The sequence below is a fragment of the Solanum verrucosum genome, unplaced genomic scaffold (genome assembly GCF_900185275.1).
Source record: "Solanum verrucosum unplaced genomic scaffold, falcon-dt-bn FXZP01000268.1, whole genome shotgun sequence".
In the NCBI taxonomy this organism is placed as follows: domain Eukaryota; kingdom Viridiplantae; phylum Streptophyta; class Magnoliopsida; order Solanales; family Solanaceae; genus Solanum; species Solanum verrucosum.
The window spans coordinates 3,058,330-3,074,597 of NW_026019957.1; the positions used below are offsets into that span (position 1 = coordinate 3,058,330).

General features: G+C 32.5%; 4 protein-coding genes and 1 non-coding gene across 5 annotated transcripts in view; 3 read left to right on the plus strand and 2 right to left on the minus strand.

Moving 5' to 3' along the window:
- LOC125814687 (peptidyl-prolyl cis-trans isomerase CYP18-1) overlaps window positions 1-16,268 on the plus strand; it is a 217,227-nt gene that overhangs the window by 146,331 nt on the left and 54,628 nt on the right. The gene's annotated exons all lie outside the window — the stretch shown is intronic.
- The window catches only part of LOC125814348 (uncharacterized), an 83,696-nt gene that overhangs the window by 507 nt on the left and 66,921 nt on the right, over window positions 1-16,268 (plus strand). The window lies entirely within an intron of this gene.
- Window positions 2,309-6,091, plus strand: LOC125814671 (NAC domain-containing protein 20-like). The gene is made up of 3 exons (XM_049494142.1): window positions 2,309-2,757; window positions 4,117-4,394; window positions 5,328-6,091. Exons 1-3 carry the CDS (start codon window positions 2,589-2,591, stop codon window positions 5,949-5,951), a joined length of 1,071 nt encoding a protein of 356 aa, XP_049350099.1. The 5' UTR covers window positions 2,309-2,588; the 3' UTR covers window positions 5,952-6,091.
- TRNAL-AAG (transfer RNA leucine (anticodon AAG)) lies at window positions 6,645-6,725 on the minus strand. The gene has a single exon. It is a non-coding gene; the product is annotated as a tRNA-Leu (tRNA).
- LOC125814659 (synaptonemal complex protein 1-like) lies at window positions 8,993-16,124 on the minus strand. The gene is made up of 13 exons (XM_049494131.1): window positions 15,770-16,124; window positions 13,604-13,731; window positions 13,298-13,483; window positions 12,397-12,465; window positions 12,248-12,304; window positions 11,826-11,879; window positions 11,629-11,679; window positions 11,449-11,511; window positions 10,333-10,497; window positions 10,086-10,241; window positions 9,398-9,478; window positions 9,229-9,290; window positions 8,993-9,132 (listed from the first exon to the last, which is right to left on the minus strand). Exons 1-13 carry the CDS (start codon window positions 15,945-15,947, stop codon window positions 9,051-9,053), a joined length of 1,332 nt encoding a protein of 443 aa, XP_049350088.1. The 5' UTR covers window positions 15,948-16,124; the 3' UTR covers window positions 8,993-9,050.

The following is a 16,268-nucleotide window of genomic DNA, read 5'->3' on the forward strand; positions in this document are numbered from 1 at the left end:
TAAATAAAACAGAAAATATTTGAAGTTGATAGTTATATATGTAACTATAACTTGTATATGAGGATTAATAGTTCAATAAAAATCACAAGAAGAAACAATTCTATTTTTATTTATTTTTAAATATGTTCGTTCAAATTTTAGTGTATATTGATTGTACACTTTTTTATACATATGGTCACAATATATTACAATTAGGCTAGTGAAAGTCTAGAAGTGTTTACGAAAAAAAAAATTGAAAATCGAGACTTTCGGTTTTTATTTATGATTAATAATCGATAATGACATTAAAATAATGTTATTGTATAAAAATGTCATAATATTAAGCGATGATTATATATATTTACACTTAATATTGAAAATCTAAATCTTTTTAAATTATGCATCACTTTATATAAACAAAGGTTCAAATTTGTCTTCGAATTATACAAAGTTGCTTAATAAATGTAATAATATACTCATTATTTCATCAAACACCATCCAGTCTTATTAATTAAGAAGAGGCGTATTATGAAAATTTGTATTAGATTTAAATTGGAATCTATAATTTATTTATAAAAAAACACTATAATTTGTTTCTTTGAATGATTAAGTTAGTGTACTTTCATCCTTTGTAATGTAGATAGTTTGTTTTGATGGTACATGATCATTATTCGATTAAGTATTTTTTTATTAATTGGCCATAGATGTTTCAAAAACATCTATTTTCCTTCCTTTTTTTTGTGAAACAATAATAAATTTATAATTGAATATACAAATAAATATTGTGAAACCTCAGCTTATTCTAGTAACCTATCAGTATCACCTATGAATTGATCCACTACAACAAAAACACATTTTAGCGGCAATAATATACACATTAACAAAGAGTGTTGAAGCCTTTACCGACATTAATTAATTGTCATTGCATCCAATGTCGCTAAAGACTTTAGGTACATATACAAAGAGTACTGCTAATTACCGCTAAAAGTACATATTTTAGTGACAATTAAGCTATTGCCGTTAATTAATTGCCGCTAAAGATATTTTGATGTAGTGTGATCATGCTTTTTGCTACTCATTTATCTTTATTGATACAAGGGAATTAATTGTGTTTTTTTTCTTCTTCTTATTTGGTGTTTGATATTTATATTGAAGTTTGAATTCTATATTTGAGGGTAAACCGCTTCCTAACAAAAGCGATTACGTACCCAAGAAGACTTGAATCTGAGACCTTTGATTAATGAATGAGTACTTACTACTCCAATACAACAAGTTACTATAGTTGGAAAAAAGTTATTGAGAATTTTATACTTTCTTGTAGTGGGATTAATTGTTGGGTTCGAAAGTGATTACGGCATCATGCGGAAGCTTACAAGTGCAAATAATATGAGTGATAAATTAGATGACAAAAACTTATATTAAAAATCAAAATATTCTTATATGGTTTATAGCCAATCGGCCTACATATGAAAAACTAATAAAAATATTAAAATTGTTGCGGGAAAATCTCCCCATAAACAAAAGTCTCTAAATGACTACATTGTGGATGCTATTGTGTTGTTGATATGAGAATAGGGATCTTCAATTTATAGATCTCCAAACTTTTCCTCTAAGGAAAGAATAAACCAAATATGGAAGAAAAATATATTTTTCTTTTAGAAAAATTCAAACATTTATGGTAATACTTTGACTTTTCTTTAAGGAAAAAATAAACTTCAAATAAGGTAAGAAAATCATGGCAAAACCTTAACATGATTAATTCCAAGAAACTATAGGTTCTTCGAGGTACAATTTTCATAAGTGATTTTGGGTCTATTTCGTCCCTCGTAACACTTTCTCTTATCATGATTTACCTCATCAATCAGTAGGATAGACTTCTCATATGATTACTTAACTAATAATTATTACTATATATGTCTGGGATAGTTACTTTTTTTTCCTTCTTATTTCCAATTTTCTTAAATAATAAAAGTGATTTACTAAGATAATAACTACTTAATTGAGTCATGACCATTTGAAAAATCAACTCTCGATCGATACAACTATCGATTGACACACAACTTGCTCAAATCATTTCATTTCTCATTTTATCCTCAACATGTGTACTACTATATGAACCTTCTCGTAAATGCGATCATTGAAATATTGTATCACCGCACATCCATCTTACCATCCACGTCTCTACAATATATTGTCAATTAATATTAGTACAACCGTGTACCTCAAGACCCATATTAGGTGAGAGCTTCTAATACACACTTAAACCATTTCCTACTTCTTTAAATTCTCAAACAAGAAACACTTTAATTTCTCAAACCTAAACTTTTAGCTAAAAATTTTTACACAAATCCCAAGAAATTCCATTTTCCTTTAGACATGAATTCATGCAACCATTAAAGAAAATATATATTTCTTGCAACATATAGCAAACAACAAACTTTATTTATTATATATTATACCTAGCTAGGGTTTTCCTCTTTTTGGAAAACCTATTTAGGGTTTTTTCATCAATTTTGGCAACATTTTTTTTTTCCAAATTTAAGTTTTAGGGTTTCATTTTAGAAACACAAAATATTATATAAGTAACTTGAGAAGAATTTGAGAAAAAAATGGAAGAAGTGAAAGAAGAAACTCAATTACCACCAGGATTTAGATTTCATCCAACAGATGAAGAGCTTATAACATTTTATTTAGTGAACAAAATAAATGATGTTAATTTTACTGGAAGAGCTATTGCTGATGTTGATCTAAACAAATCTGAGCCATGGGATCTTCCAGGTAATACTAAACTTCAAACTTTCTTTTTTTTGAGGCGTATACATTTTAATTAAACTCATGTGAGTCAGGACTAACATGTAGTTTATGCTTGTGTGTCAAGGAGTACTGAACTCAAACTTGTATTTTTTTTGAATTTAGCTTTGAAAATAGGGGTACGTACCTAGTCCATGTAGGGTAAAGTTACATCGATGGATCCAGGATTTGAACTTTTTATCATGGGTTCAAATTCAGATACCATATCATGTATGTCTAATTTACTTGGATCAAAATATATTATTTGTACTTATTTAGTGGATCTTTTTGCAACACAAGTGTATATATAGTTTTAATTAAGCCAAAGTTACTGAGTTCAAATGAAATCATAATCTTATTTTGTTAGATTTGTATGTCGAAAGGGGTTCAACTGAATCTCCTCAACCTAAAACTTATGGTATAGGAATGTAAGCTATAGGTAAAAATATTTTTTTTTCGTGTATATATAAATTGTTGAATCTTCTTGATATTAGGAAAAATAAAAGGATTTATTTATATATATTGTATATCTGTAAATTGTTAAAAAATAATTAGTGTTTTTTTTCTTGAATTTATTGAAAACCCTAAAAAAATTGTGTATCATTATGAGAAATTTCCAGAGAAGTGATTGATGTATAAACATAAGAGAACAATTTTTGGATCTTTCCCTCTACTTTACAGTTTTTTGTTTTTATTTTCATTTTGGGATGCAGTTATAAGCTATTATAAAAATTAATACCTTCATCAAAATGTTTTAACAATAAAATAAGAGTTGATTAAATAGGTTAAAAATCTTCTAAACTTTCATTATTATTTTGTGAATTTCATACTTAAATTATTGTACGTTCACGAAACCTCTGAACTCTCATGGATTCATTAAAATCCCCCCTAGTGGAATATGACATGACACGTGAATATCACCAGAGCGGAGCTAGGTGGGAGTTCGTGGATTCGGTGATATTCACGTATCATTTAAATAAATATATATGTATATTAACTTGTGAACTCGGTTCAGTGGTCAAGAAGTGATTGTGAAACGCCCAAACTCTTAATCCCGATTTCACCTTTGAATATCACGCTCCAATAGCTCCTTCAAAGAGTTCCAAGTGGCAGTTAGGGTATTTCTCTCTAATCGTTTTGTGAATTTCATACATAAACTATTGTGTGTCCACAAAACTCATAACAATTTTTTAGTGGTGTGATAGTTAGGGTACCGTGAAAATCGTAAAAAAAATGAAATATCATATGTGTGCTTTTTATCATTATCTCAGTTAATTATATATAAGTTCTTAAATCCATCATTTTATTTAATTAACTCTTCTTTTTTTTGTGTAAATTAAATTACAGGAAAGGCAAAAATGGGAGGAAAAGAATGGTATTTTTTCAGCCTACGTGATAGAAAATATCCAACAGGAGTAAGAACAAATAGAGCAACAAATAGTGGATATTGGAAAACTACTGGAAAAGATAAAGAGATTTTTAATAGCAAAAATAATAATTCAGAATTAATTGGGATGAAAAAAACATTAGTTTTCTATAAAGGAAGAGCACCTAGAGGTGAAAAATCAAATTGGGTCATGCATGAATATAGAATTCGATCCAAATCTTCTTATAAAACAAACAAGGTACGTATTCTCAATTTATCGGTAATTCCTAGCTAATTATTATTCGTAGTTACATGAGATTAACATGAGAGTTTTCTGTCTGTCGCTAATTCATTGTTTTCTTGTTGTATGCTCTCTTTTAATTTCTATGTGATATATATGATAGATGATTTTTTGCTAGATTAATTTTTGTCATCGCACTCTAAGTTTAACATTTATCGAGCATATCTAAGTGAAAAATAGGGGGAAAAAATCATTACATGAACCCTACAACAAAATAGTAATATGGTTGTTTTGTATTGTATGCTATATTAATTGTCGGTGTATATAAGTTGAATCTATTCATTTTTTCCCCTTTTTATTAAATATATGTCCTTCATGTTTAATATGTTTTAAAATTTATTAAAAGTTGTAAAAAAAAAATTGTGAAATTGAAATCCCTTTGAGATATATATTAAAAAGTTACCTAAGTCATTCAAGTTAACTATTATGTGTGGTTTTGGATTATCTATTTAATTAAAGGTGTCTTTTTAAACCTCAGATATTAAAATTTATTCATTAAAAAAGTCCATGCATGTGTAAAGAATTTAATTTAATTATTATAGCAAGTTATCTTTGCCTTTGTTTTTCAAAATGTTAGCTAATTTCACTTATTATGAGAAATTACATGCATATTTTTTTTATCTTTTCGATAACTTTAACTAGAAAAGTTCTTTACATTATAGTCAGTCTATAGAAACTAAACTCGTTTGGTAAACCTAAATACATACTCATATGGTTTCTCCAGCTTCTTATTTTTTTCTTCATGTTACTAATTTCACTTACTATGATCAATCACCCTTACCTGTCGTTGTATGTTAGATGACCCGATAATATTAAATTTATTTTACACTATCAACATATATATTGAAATTAATTAAACTCTAACATGCTATTATACTCTATTTTTTGCAGCAAGATGAATGGGTGGTTTGTAGAATTTTCCAAAAGAGTGTAGGATTGAAGAAGTACCCTACTAACCAATATTCAAGGGCAACATACTCTCTCAACAACACTCAAAATAATGCATCAATAATGTCATCACAAATGATGCAATTACCTCATGATCATCAAGGGTTCCAATTTGCAATGGGAAGAAATAATAATAATTACATGAATAATCATGGTCATGAAATTCAAGATCTTAATAATAGGGTTATTTTTCAAAGTGGTTCATCAAATATGATCAACAATTTCCCAATACAACCCCAAATGAGTTACAATATTGGAGGTGGTAGTACTAGTAGTGGCGCAGGAGGAGGAGATAATAATAATAATTACTTCAGTATTTCAGGCTTAAACTTGAATCTTGGTGGTGGGGTCGTTGCCTCTTCTCAACCAATTTTTAGGCCAATGCCCGCCCCCGCGCCACATATACCACCACAAGTTATGAGTCAACAAGAAGTGGCTTCTTCTATGATGGCCAATTGTGCAACTACAAGTTATGGAGGTGAAATGAATAATGCAAATACTATGAATAATAGTGTCATGACCATGGACAATTGTGCTGATTTAGACAACTATTGGACTAGTTATTGATCAAGAAGAAGATGTTTTTTTACACAAAAAGCCACTTTTTTTGGCCTTGTATTTGGAAGTAATGTTAATTAGATTATGTTAGTTTGGCACTAGTGTTATATTTAATTTCTTCTACTTAGAAAACAAAGTATGTTGTAATGTTTATTGAGGAGTGTTAATTACTAGTTTAGTACTTTGTGGCAAAGCCACACAAGAGTTTGATCATGAATGACTTTGTAGCTTTATTGAATAATCTTTGTGTAATACAATAACAATATATCAAGTGTAGTACGTCTTATAAGTAAGGTTTGGAGAGAGTCTTATATGTGTATTTTTTAACCTTTATCATTGTAGTGTCAGAAAGGTTGATTATGATGGATCCTCGGCTCAAAAAAAGCATAATTAAAGTTATTGTGTATTTTATCTTATTTATCTTTTTATATATATATATATATATATAAAAATTATAATCAACTTCTATACATTTTTCGAGGTAAAACGTTACAAGTTACAACGTTCTATGTTGAGAGCAAAATTTGAACCTAAACTAGAGTCTTAGATCAACTTGACCTTCTCGACATGTGTTTAATGATAACTTTAGAAACGATATAAAAGAACAGTATACACCACTCACAAATAATTTCAAAGAAAAAGAAAAAAAGTATAAACCACTCATAAATATTTTCGGAAATAGAAAAAAATAATTAAAACTCATGTTGAGAGTGGGATTTGAACCCACGCCCTTTCGGACCAGAACCTTAATCTGGCGCCTTAGACCAACTCGGCCATCTCAACATTTGATGATTATTCAACTTAATTGTATTCATAACCGTTTATTATGTTAAAGCCTATTAAAAGTTTTTTTTTAGAAAAATAAATTATGGAGCATAAAAGTAGGTAAAACTAATAAAAGAAATTGGATACAAAATTTAGAAGTGAAAATAGAATCCTTACGGTGCTCAAGTTTATTGATGAGGAGGAAATACCATATAATCTGTCTAGCTAAAAAGTCATTATTAAAGATCATAAATATTTATTAAAAGCCAATAATATTGCCATCGTACATATATGAGGGATACAAACTATTGTTATGTGCCTACTTTTTGCCAAACAAATGATACAAACATAGAAGATTTGTCACTCTGGTGATCAAGAATATGAAGTTTCTTCTCTTGACTAATTTACTCAACTTGGCAAAGGAAAGATTTTAAAAATTTAAGCCAAAAACCTTACGAGGACTTGATAAATATGTCGTGAATCCTCTTGTTAGCAAAATCACAACATACAAACAACTTTTTCAATATTTTTATGATAATGATATTTTGGTCAGCTTGTACACCTCAACTATTCCACTGATTACATCCCACCAACACAAATATTGAGGTAAGGGAAGAAACCAGAGTCTTTTCTGCCTCCACTAGAAGTTGAACCTACGACCTCATAATTCACCCATTTCGTCGATCTCTTGGTCAGTGCACAACTTGCAAACAATATTCAAAGTTAATTTAAAAAATAACCGTTCTTAACCAAAACTCCATGCCAACATAAGGACTCATGTAGCCTATGCTGGATTAATCATACTCTAGGCCGAAGCAATAAACCTATTTTACCAAGATCTTTGATTGTTTGAGAACAGATTAAGGCAAGAACTAAGACCATGTCGTGGAAAAAAACATGTATGAACTTAAACCTAAGAGCAATATGTTGGACTGATAATACAACACCAACAAGCTCGGTGTAATTTCACAAGTGGGGTCTAGAGAAGGTAGAGTAATGTACGCGCATGCACCTTACCCCTATCTCTTGGAGGTAGAAACGGCCTTTCTGAATGACCCTCAGCTCAAGTGCATCAAATCAAAATAGTTGTGAATGCGAAAATACGACAATGAGGAAAACATGGCAACATGTTGGATTGATAATAATAAAAATTAATAATACATGAATAATGAGACTATGACTATCCAAAGCCAAAGATGTGATACACCAACACAAATTTTTTCAAGCATATATAGTTTATGTATCTCCATTTCTTTGGCCTTATACACAACCCAAAAATGAAAAAAAAAAACCTAAGGCAAGAGCTTCATAAACAAGCAAAAAAAAAATTGTAGTGGGACTAAAAGCTCCATATGCTCAGGGAGTAAAGCACAGCCAATCTGCAACAAAAAAACACATACCATATTTCAGATTAAGACATCAAGCAGTAAAGGGAATGAATGTGAGTACACATTTTACAGCAATGAAAAAGGCATTATACTCTCTCTATCCCAATTGTTCGGTATTGTTTGACTGGGCACGGAGTTTAAGAAATAAAGACTGTCTTTTGAAACTAGTGGTGTAAAACCAGCCTCTGACATTTGACCGGCAATAGAGATCATCTCATTAAGAGTAAAATGAAATTTAAAGTTAAATGGTTTCCAAAGACATTCTTTTTGGGACAGACTAAAAAGAAAGGTGTGTCACGTAAATTGGGATACAGAGTCTAGTGTTTGGCTTCATTCCCGTGTCAGTATAAACTAAACGATAAAGATCACTATATATAGGGGCTAATTTGCATTAAAAAGGACAGCTATTTGGATGTGCAGCTCTAGATTTTGGGCATGGAGAATTGCCACAATTATCTCTAAGTCGATACATCGCAATATCTTATGGTGTATGCTGGCCTCTCAAGTGCATGGTATTTAGATTTTATCCTGATCCACGACGTAAATGATATATTGAGACAGGGGAGTTGTCTACTTTTATGTTTGCACCTACTCCAATCAACAAGTGAGATTTCTAAAACCTTTTTAATAACCTTCTTCCTTTAATCTTGAATTTTCTTTTGTTTTTTGGGTCTGGAGCAGCGGATTAGAATGGGGTGCATTTGGGCAAAAGCACATTATTAAGCATTACCAAGAGGGCAATAAAAAATACCGAACCAAGCAACCGTCAACAGCTTATGATTTTCGAACTAAACACCGTAAATTTGATCTGTTCCTTATCACACGGGACAAAGGGCATACATATCCAATGCAAGACGGCTATGCATACAGGAAAAAGGGAATAGCTGAAAGTGATACCTGTGAACTATTAAAGTGTGCCTCATTTTTCGATAAAAAGAAGTCAACTTCCTTTGCTCTACATGTCCGGATGTCCCCTCTTGGCCTTACGGCGTGAATTGGGTGAATTAACACTGTGATCAGATTCCTTTGCCTTTGTACTGCAACATACAATTTAAGAAAGACAACTCTGAGCCTCACATTGCACAATGATAATCTCTACGTCAGGAAATGAGGGACGGATTAGATGTACTGACCAGAAGATGGCAGATAAGAATTTGAACAGAATTATAATGGGCAAAGCCAACAATGCTGAGGCCTACAACACACAAAACCAACCAAGTTTACATTTAACAGATATAAAATTGGAGGAAAAAGTGGAGACGTAAAGGACTGAGTAAATGAAATACGCAAACAGATACATACAGCAAACCAAATCAGCTCCTTTGTTGCGAGAGACTTTGTAAGGTCATGATTCTCCAGTGTTTCTTTGACAGTGCCTTGAAGCTTCACGGGATATGAGATTGACGTTTTTCAAATGGTGAACCAAAAATCCAATATAATACTATAAACAATATATGCATTAATCTATTAGAGGCATTTATAACTTCAACCAGATATATTAGAAAAAATCAGTGTTACCAAAGGCGCGCTTTAAGCGCGCTTAAGCCCTAAGGCGAGGCTCAAAACGTGTTGAGCGCTTCTCCTCGCTTTATGTGAGCTTCAGTGTCGTCATCAAGGTTCTAAGACAAACTTTTCCTTGTCAATGAGTCTCTTATGAAGATGTGACACTAAACAATTGATATTTAACTTTATCATATTTTTTTTTCAATTTCTTTTGTCATATATTTGTCATTCATGGTTATAATTATTAGTCTTGGACTAAACAAACACATTTTATGTTTTTCTCCCTTTGCGCCTTTTTTCATTAAAGCCCACGCTTTATTTGCACTTTGCGCTTAAAGCCCCCATGGACCTTAGAGCTTTTTTGCGCTTTTCGCTTTTAATAACACTGGAAAAAATAAATCAAACCATAGTTGTCTTCTTAAACTTATGGAAAACATATGCCTGAGATCATATTTCAGGGGTTAATGTATCAATTACTTTCTCATACCTGATTATGGTATGTAGTTGCAGACTCAAGGAACTTCCCATAATGATGAACTGCCATCTCTGTGTATGGCTTGGCAGCAACACGAACTTTTTCAACATGTGGTTTTGCAGCAGCAGCAACATCATCAATGTATGGCTTGCTGAATTTCTTAATTTCCTGTCAGAGAACTTTTCTCAGCACTATGCATTCATACATGCATGACAAAATTGGGAAAATGTTTTTTCTTAAACAGACTTGGGAATGCTACCTGAACATGAGGAGTAGCTAGTTCTTGAACCTTGAGAATATGTGGAGTTATGGCGCCTTTAGATGTCTCGTAAATTTCAAGAGCTCTTGTAGTTAGCAATTGTACATGTGGCTCAGCAGTAGTGGAAATCACCAACCACTTTTCCTTCGCAATTGGTATCCATTGCTTCAAACAGTAGAGCAGCACAATGAGAGTCAACGCATACCCCGACTTGATAGCTAAGACACTCGGGAAAACTAATACATATTGAATAATATAAAACTCAGACAAATGAACTTCCATCAAAAAGAAACTATTGAATATCCTACACAATTTAATAGCCATCCTTATTACTATTTAGCCTCTTCCTATTTCTAAAGGAACTTTCTCCAGAAAGATCTTATTTTTGTGTGTGATAAACGTGGTGTCCGGGGCCAGCTTTCTCGCACCTCGGCTAATACCACGGGATACCTGCCACCTCCCACCAAGGCTATCTCCAGAAAGATCTATTAATAATCTACTACCTTAGCAGACGAGGTTTTACCTCACAAGGAACGAGAAAACTTTGGCATGTACATTATCACTTGTTTCTCTAAAGCAATAGGGATTTCAAACAAATATAGTAGTTCGTTGTGGTCAACTATCTTAGCACGCGAGATTTAACCTTGCAAGAACAAATAGCTCAAGGATAGATTTGTATGATTACTTGTTCAGTACACACATGGATTTAAAATCAATCTAGGTTCCAATTTCGAGTGAATTTCTTCAATTTTGAATAAGAAGTAAGGCAACAATATCTGCAAATACTCACATCCTTGCCTACTGCAGTTGGACTTACCATAAAATATAGTTAAAACAACTATGAGTCAATCCCAAACAAGTAGAAGTTGGCTATATGAATCCTCACAAACCATGTCGCTCCATTTAGGATCATACGAGTCCAATATTGTACAAATTAAAAATAAATATATATGTACTAGTAGTTATAATGATAATAAATCAAAAAATAAAAACTACGACAATGTAAAATAAAGAATAAACTTCTTTCAAGGTCATGGAAATGTATAAATACAAGTGCATGAAACAATCTTATAAGAAACGAAGATGTTGAACATTAATAACGCAAAGTTGGCTTACTGTTTTGATTGTTTCCACATGTGGTGCAGCCCATGTTTCAGCTAGGGCCTTCTTTTCAGTAGCCTGAAAAGCAAATAGAGAGATAAACAGGTCAAAATGGCTACTTGGACAAGTATCCATTAATAACAGTAGCACACAGTCTAATCGGATATCAAACAGACAAGAAACAGAAGAGTGTACCTTTTGTATCACTATGTCCATAGCAGGTTTTCCATGCTTCTCCAAAAGAAACTGCAGTTCACAATACAATGAGAAATCCGTGTAGAATCATGACTCATGTTACATGAGATTCTTTTATTGTTATTCATATTACACATATTTACTACTGCTACATTAGAAGTTCTGCTAAGAAAAACACGGATTGTTGCTCCAAATACCTGGAAATGAGTCAACTGAACTGCAAGCCAAGGTGGTAGCCATGCACCATGCACCTGAATTTTCAGAAAAGAAAAACTCATAGTTCCAGGCATGTAGGAAGATTCATTGAAATCTAACTACATCAAGGTGAAAACATGGAAATAAGGCAGCAATAGAGGAAAACCAAATAACCATACTTATCATACAAAACCTATTTGGCTGAAATACTTTGACTTCCGTCTTTCAATTAAGTTATAGCATTATAACATAAAGTGGGTATTCCAGGAAAAGAGGCATTATTTTTCAAACGGACTGAAAAGGAAAGTAAGACAAACAAATTGAAATGGAAGGAGTAGAAATTATGGTCTCTCAAGAAGAATACAGTTTGGTGAATTCACATGATAAGACGCATACAGCCCAATCATACACCAAGTAATAATACCTCTCCAAGCTGCTGAGCTTTTGACGTGGCTTCAGATCTAGCTCTAATCATTTCCTCCTGAAAGAAGAGTATATAGGAGAGGTATTAGAAATTGTATCCGACCGTACAAATTTCAAAAGTTTGGAGTTGTGTCTTTATCAAGAGCATGCCTCAGCAATCTGAAGAGCCCGTTCAGTTTTTCTTAATTTTGCCTCCTGCTCATCAACGGTCTTTTGAAGCTGCATAAACACAAAAGAATGTGGAATGGCATCTTATAATTAGGCTTAGTACTGCAGGTACCAAGAAAAATACTAAATTGTAGCTGCATGCAAGAGCTGGAAGATTAAGCATTCACAGGATGAAGGGTACTTCTGGTCATTTGTAAGTGTAGATCAAGTCTAGTTAACGGCAAAAAGAAAATCAACTTCTGGAACCAGCAAATGATAGGTTAAATTACTAAATTACTTGGTCAGCCATGAAGATTTTTGGTATCTAATATTATATTTACCTCTTAAGTTCTCCGTGGAATTTCATCCCATACATTATCAGTTAGGATGAGCTCATCCTGTACAGAACTCCTTTTCTTGATTTTACTTCTTTGGAGAGGAGGGAGGGGATGATTGAATTCTATTAATAGCCATACTCTTGCAGTATACAGTCATAAATTAAAATGCACCGACTCAAGTGTTAAAGAATGACAAAAGTCCCACATCGGTGGTTAATGAGATGGGTGGACTCCTTATAAGGCTTGGGCAATCCTCCTCCCTTTGAGCTAGCTTTTGGGGTGTGAGTTAGGTCTAAGACCTAATTTAACATCAAGCATCTACAGTCAGCTATACCATACAACAATCAAGTCTTAGAGATGGGTGGCAAACCTAAACCATCTAGAAAGGAAACATCTTTTGAAACTGTACCCATAATTCGTGTTGAAACTTAAGCTGAAGTGCAATATGTGAAAACATCATTCTCAAAAAGAGTTCGGATAAGGTCAGAGGAACATAATTTATTATGGTGGAAAAATTGTAGACAAGTTGATATTATGTGGTAAAGGTAACCACATGAGAAGCTTACCTTCTCAACCTTTGAATTTAATTCAGTTACTCTCTGCTCTGCTTCATTTATCTGGGTTCCCAAATCTTTTTTCTCCTTATTCTTCATATCAACTTCCTTTTTTAGTGTCTCAACTTGCTTTTCTAGTTGATCAACTCGTGCATGAGCCTTTTTAACTTTCTCCTCAGCATCCAATGAACCTTTTTCCTGGGAGAACAAATAATCAAAACTTTTAGAATGTGTTATAGAAACATTATTCAGACATCTTAGTTAGTGTAAAATTGCACGTAAGAGCCAACACTTGTATGAAGAAGTTAGTCGACTCACTTGGAGAGAAGATATTTGGGCTAGCAATGAAGCAATTGACTCTGATTTCTCTTTTATCATTTCCTCCTTGCCAGCAATGACTTCATCCTTCTGTTTCAGTTCCGTGGCAGCGTCCTTCACATTTGATTCTTCAAAAGCAAAAACTTTTTAGAGGACATGGTAAGAATATTTGAGGAACAGCTCCCTATTGCTTAAGCCAAAACATCTTACTGCAGACAAATATGACTACTTCTAACATTCCGTTTTATCTCTGGATACCACTATAGATAACTTAATGGGCATAACAAGAAAGTATAATGGAGATGATATACTTATAAGGATGTAATGATATCTCTTTAGCTATATTTTTCTTTCCAACAAACAAGTTGTGCTTCCTTCCTTTTGGATTATCTTTTTGACAAGAGATTTTTTTCCCACTGCTTTCTCAATAAAATATTGCCAGAGAGGTAATGTCACCCGTCTTTAAACTACATCAGTTGAAAATTCTATCTTCAGTGGGTAACTTCTCCGTAAATACGACATATCTTAAGCTCTTTAATTACTATTGATGCTCCGTCAAATAATAGCACATAATTCTGTATAGGGTGTGAAGAAAGGATGTCAGCGAGAAATGGCAAATTGGAGTTTGCAGCTTCATTTGTCTAAAAGCAAAAACCAATTAAAGAAGTAGCTCTATGTATATGATGTCAAAACTTCATAACTAATTTAGTGGCACAGTATGTAAAGCAGTGGATTTCTGTTCGACGAATGCATCTAATTGAAGCAGCAGTTTTTATCTACTGTTCCTTCACTTCCTACAGCAAAGACCAAAAATACATGATATTAAAATCATAGATAGTTCTACCCAAAGGACAAAAGTACATAGAATAGAACACCAAAGAGGAGATGCATCGAACATTAATAAGCTGAAGCAGCAGGTACTTGACAATATCATTTACTTGGACATGTGGAGATATCCATAAATATAAGTTTGCGATTTCTTCGGGGATCAAAAGTAGCTCTAACATACAACTTTTACATTTGACTTCAATCTAGCCATTTCTTCTCCTTGTTTGAACAATATAAGTAACTGAACAAAGTTACATTACATTTCTTAATCCTGTAATCTTGTATCACAGACTTCTGTCTTCAAATCTAGCTCAACGTTAACTCAATTCCCAAAAGATAAGAAATTTAATCAGTCAACCGATTAAATCATCAAGTTAATATCTCAAGAGTCCCTTGCATCACTAGATTTGAAGATTAGGATAGTTCCCTATGCCTCGAAAACAGTTTCCCCATAAGAAATTCCTTTTATGATTTCATTTTCCCCAATTTGTTTGCCTTGGAATATGGACAAGGGTACGTGCTCAGCAGAATCCAATAGGTTAGGCTCAAACTTTGTATTTGTGTTAAAAAAATTCATTTAATATGCATAAATAATCTATCCAGATAGTGATTCAAAACCCCAAAAAAGATAAAAAATCATGACTCTGCCTATATTTCTAAATATGGGAAAGTTACTTTCCACCAAAGGAAACAAATTACTTATACCACTTATGAGAAGACATCATTTTCTTTTATAAAGATCCCATCTCATACTTTACACCACTTGTTTTAACCAACTCATAGATATCATTACCAATCATTAATACAACAAAATATACAACCAAAACATTATCATCATAATACTATCTTCCACCAAACAAAGGAAAATGATCTCCAATTCAAAATATTTTCAAATGCACCTTAAAACGCTCGCCTTTTGATCAAGTAATCCACACATAAATCCAAAAAGCACACTTCCCCAAACACCCACAAGAAAAAAGAATCATAAACTAAACAAAAACACAGCCAAAAGGGAAAGTTTTCAAGAAAATGATCCTCCAATGCAAAACATTTTCAAATGCACCTTAAAGGTCCAGTCTTTCAATCAAGTAATCCACACATAAACTCAAGAAACACACTTTCCCAAACACCCACTAGAAAAAGAATCATAAACTAAACAAAACAGTGGAATATGATCCTCCAATGCAGAACATTTTCAAATGCACCTTAAAGGTCCAGTCTTTCAATCAAGTAATCCACACAGAAACTCAATAAACACACTTTCCCAAACACCCACAAGAAAAAAGATTCATAAACTACACAAAAACACAACAAAAAGTGAAAAAATTCAAATCTAACCCAAAGATTGGATCTTGGACTTAAGATGGTCCAACTCTGCAGAAGTGGAAACATGGGATTTAACCACTTCTACTTCATCATCCACAGATTTAACCTCAGCTTCAGCTTTCATCTGTGTAAATGACAGTGCAATAAAAACCAATAAAGTGAAGAAAATGAGCCTCATTGATGATGCCATTACAAACCCACAGCCTAAAAAATGAGCTTTTCTGGGGATTTTAATTAGGAAATCTATCCAAAGATATAAATTTTTTTGGGTTTCTAAAGCAAATCTTGGTCGGACTTTCCAAGAAAATGAGAATCTTTACAAAGGTTAAACAAAATATAAGGAAATAAATTTGATTATGATGAAGTTATTCTTTGTTGTAGTAATATTATAGTGTATATTATATTGTTTGGGTAGTTGGTTTCTTGATTTTTTGGTACATGGCTGCTAATTAATGTTGGAATATTAAGATTTTTATTTTTTTTCATTCAATGTTAGATATTCGTATTAGTA

Coding starts and splice junctions, on each gene's coding strand:
- LOC125814671 (XM_049494142.1), top strand. CDS start 2,589: ATGGAAGAAGTGAAAGAAGAAACTCAATTACCACCAGGATTTAGATTT. Junction 2,758..4,116: donor TGAGCCATGGGATCTTCCAG/GTAATACTAAAC, acceptor ATTAAATTACAG/GAAAGGCAAAAATGGGAGGA. Junction 4,395..5,327: donor CTTCTTATAAAACAAACAAG/GTACGTATTCTC, acceptor TATTTTTTGCAG/CAAGATGAATGGGTGGTTTG.
- LOC125814659 (XM_049494131.1), bottom strand. CDS start 15,947: ATGGCATCATCAATGAGGCTCATTTTCTTCACTTTATTGGTTTTTATT. Junction 13,484..13,603: donor CCCAAATATCTTCTCTCCAA/GTGAGTCGACTA, acceptor TTGTTCTCCCAG/GAAAAAGGTTCATTGGATGC. Junction 10,242..10,332: donor TAGCTACTCCTCATGTTCAG/GTAGCATTCCCA, acceptor GTTCTCTGACAG/GAAATTAAGAAATTCAGCAA.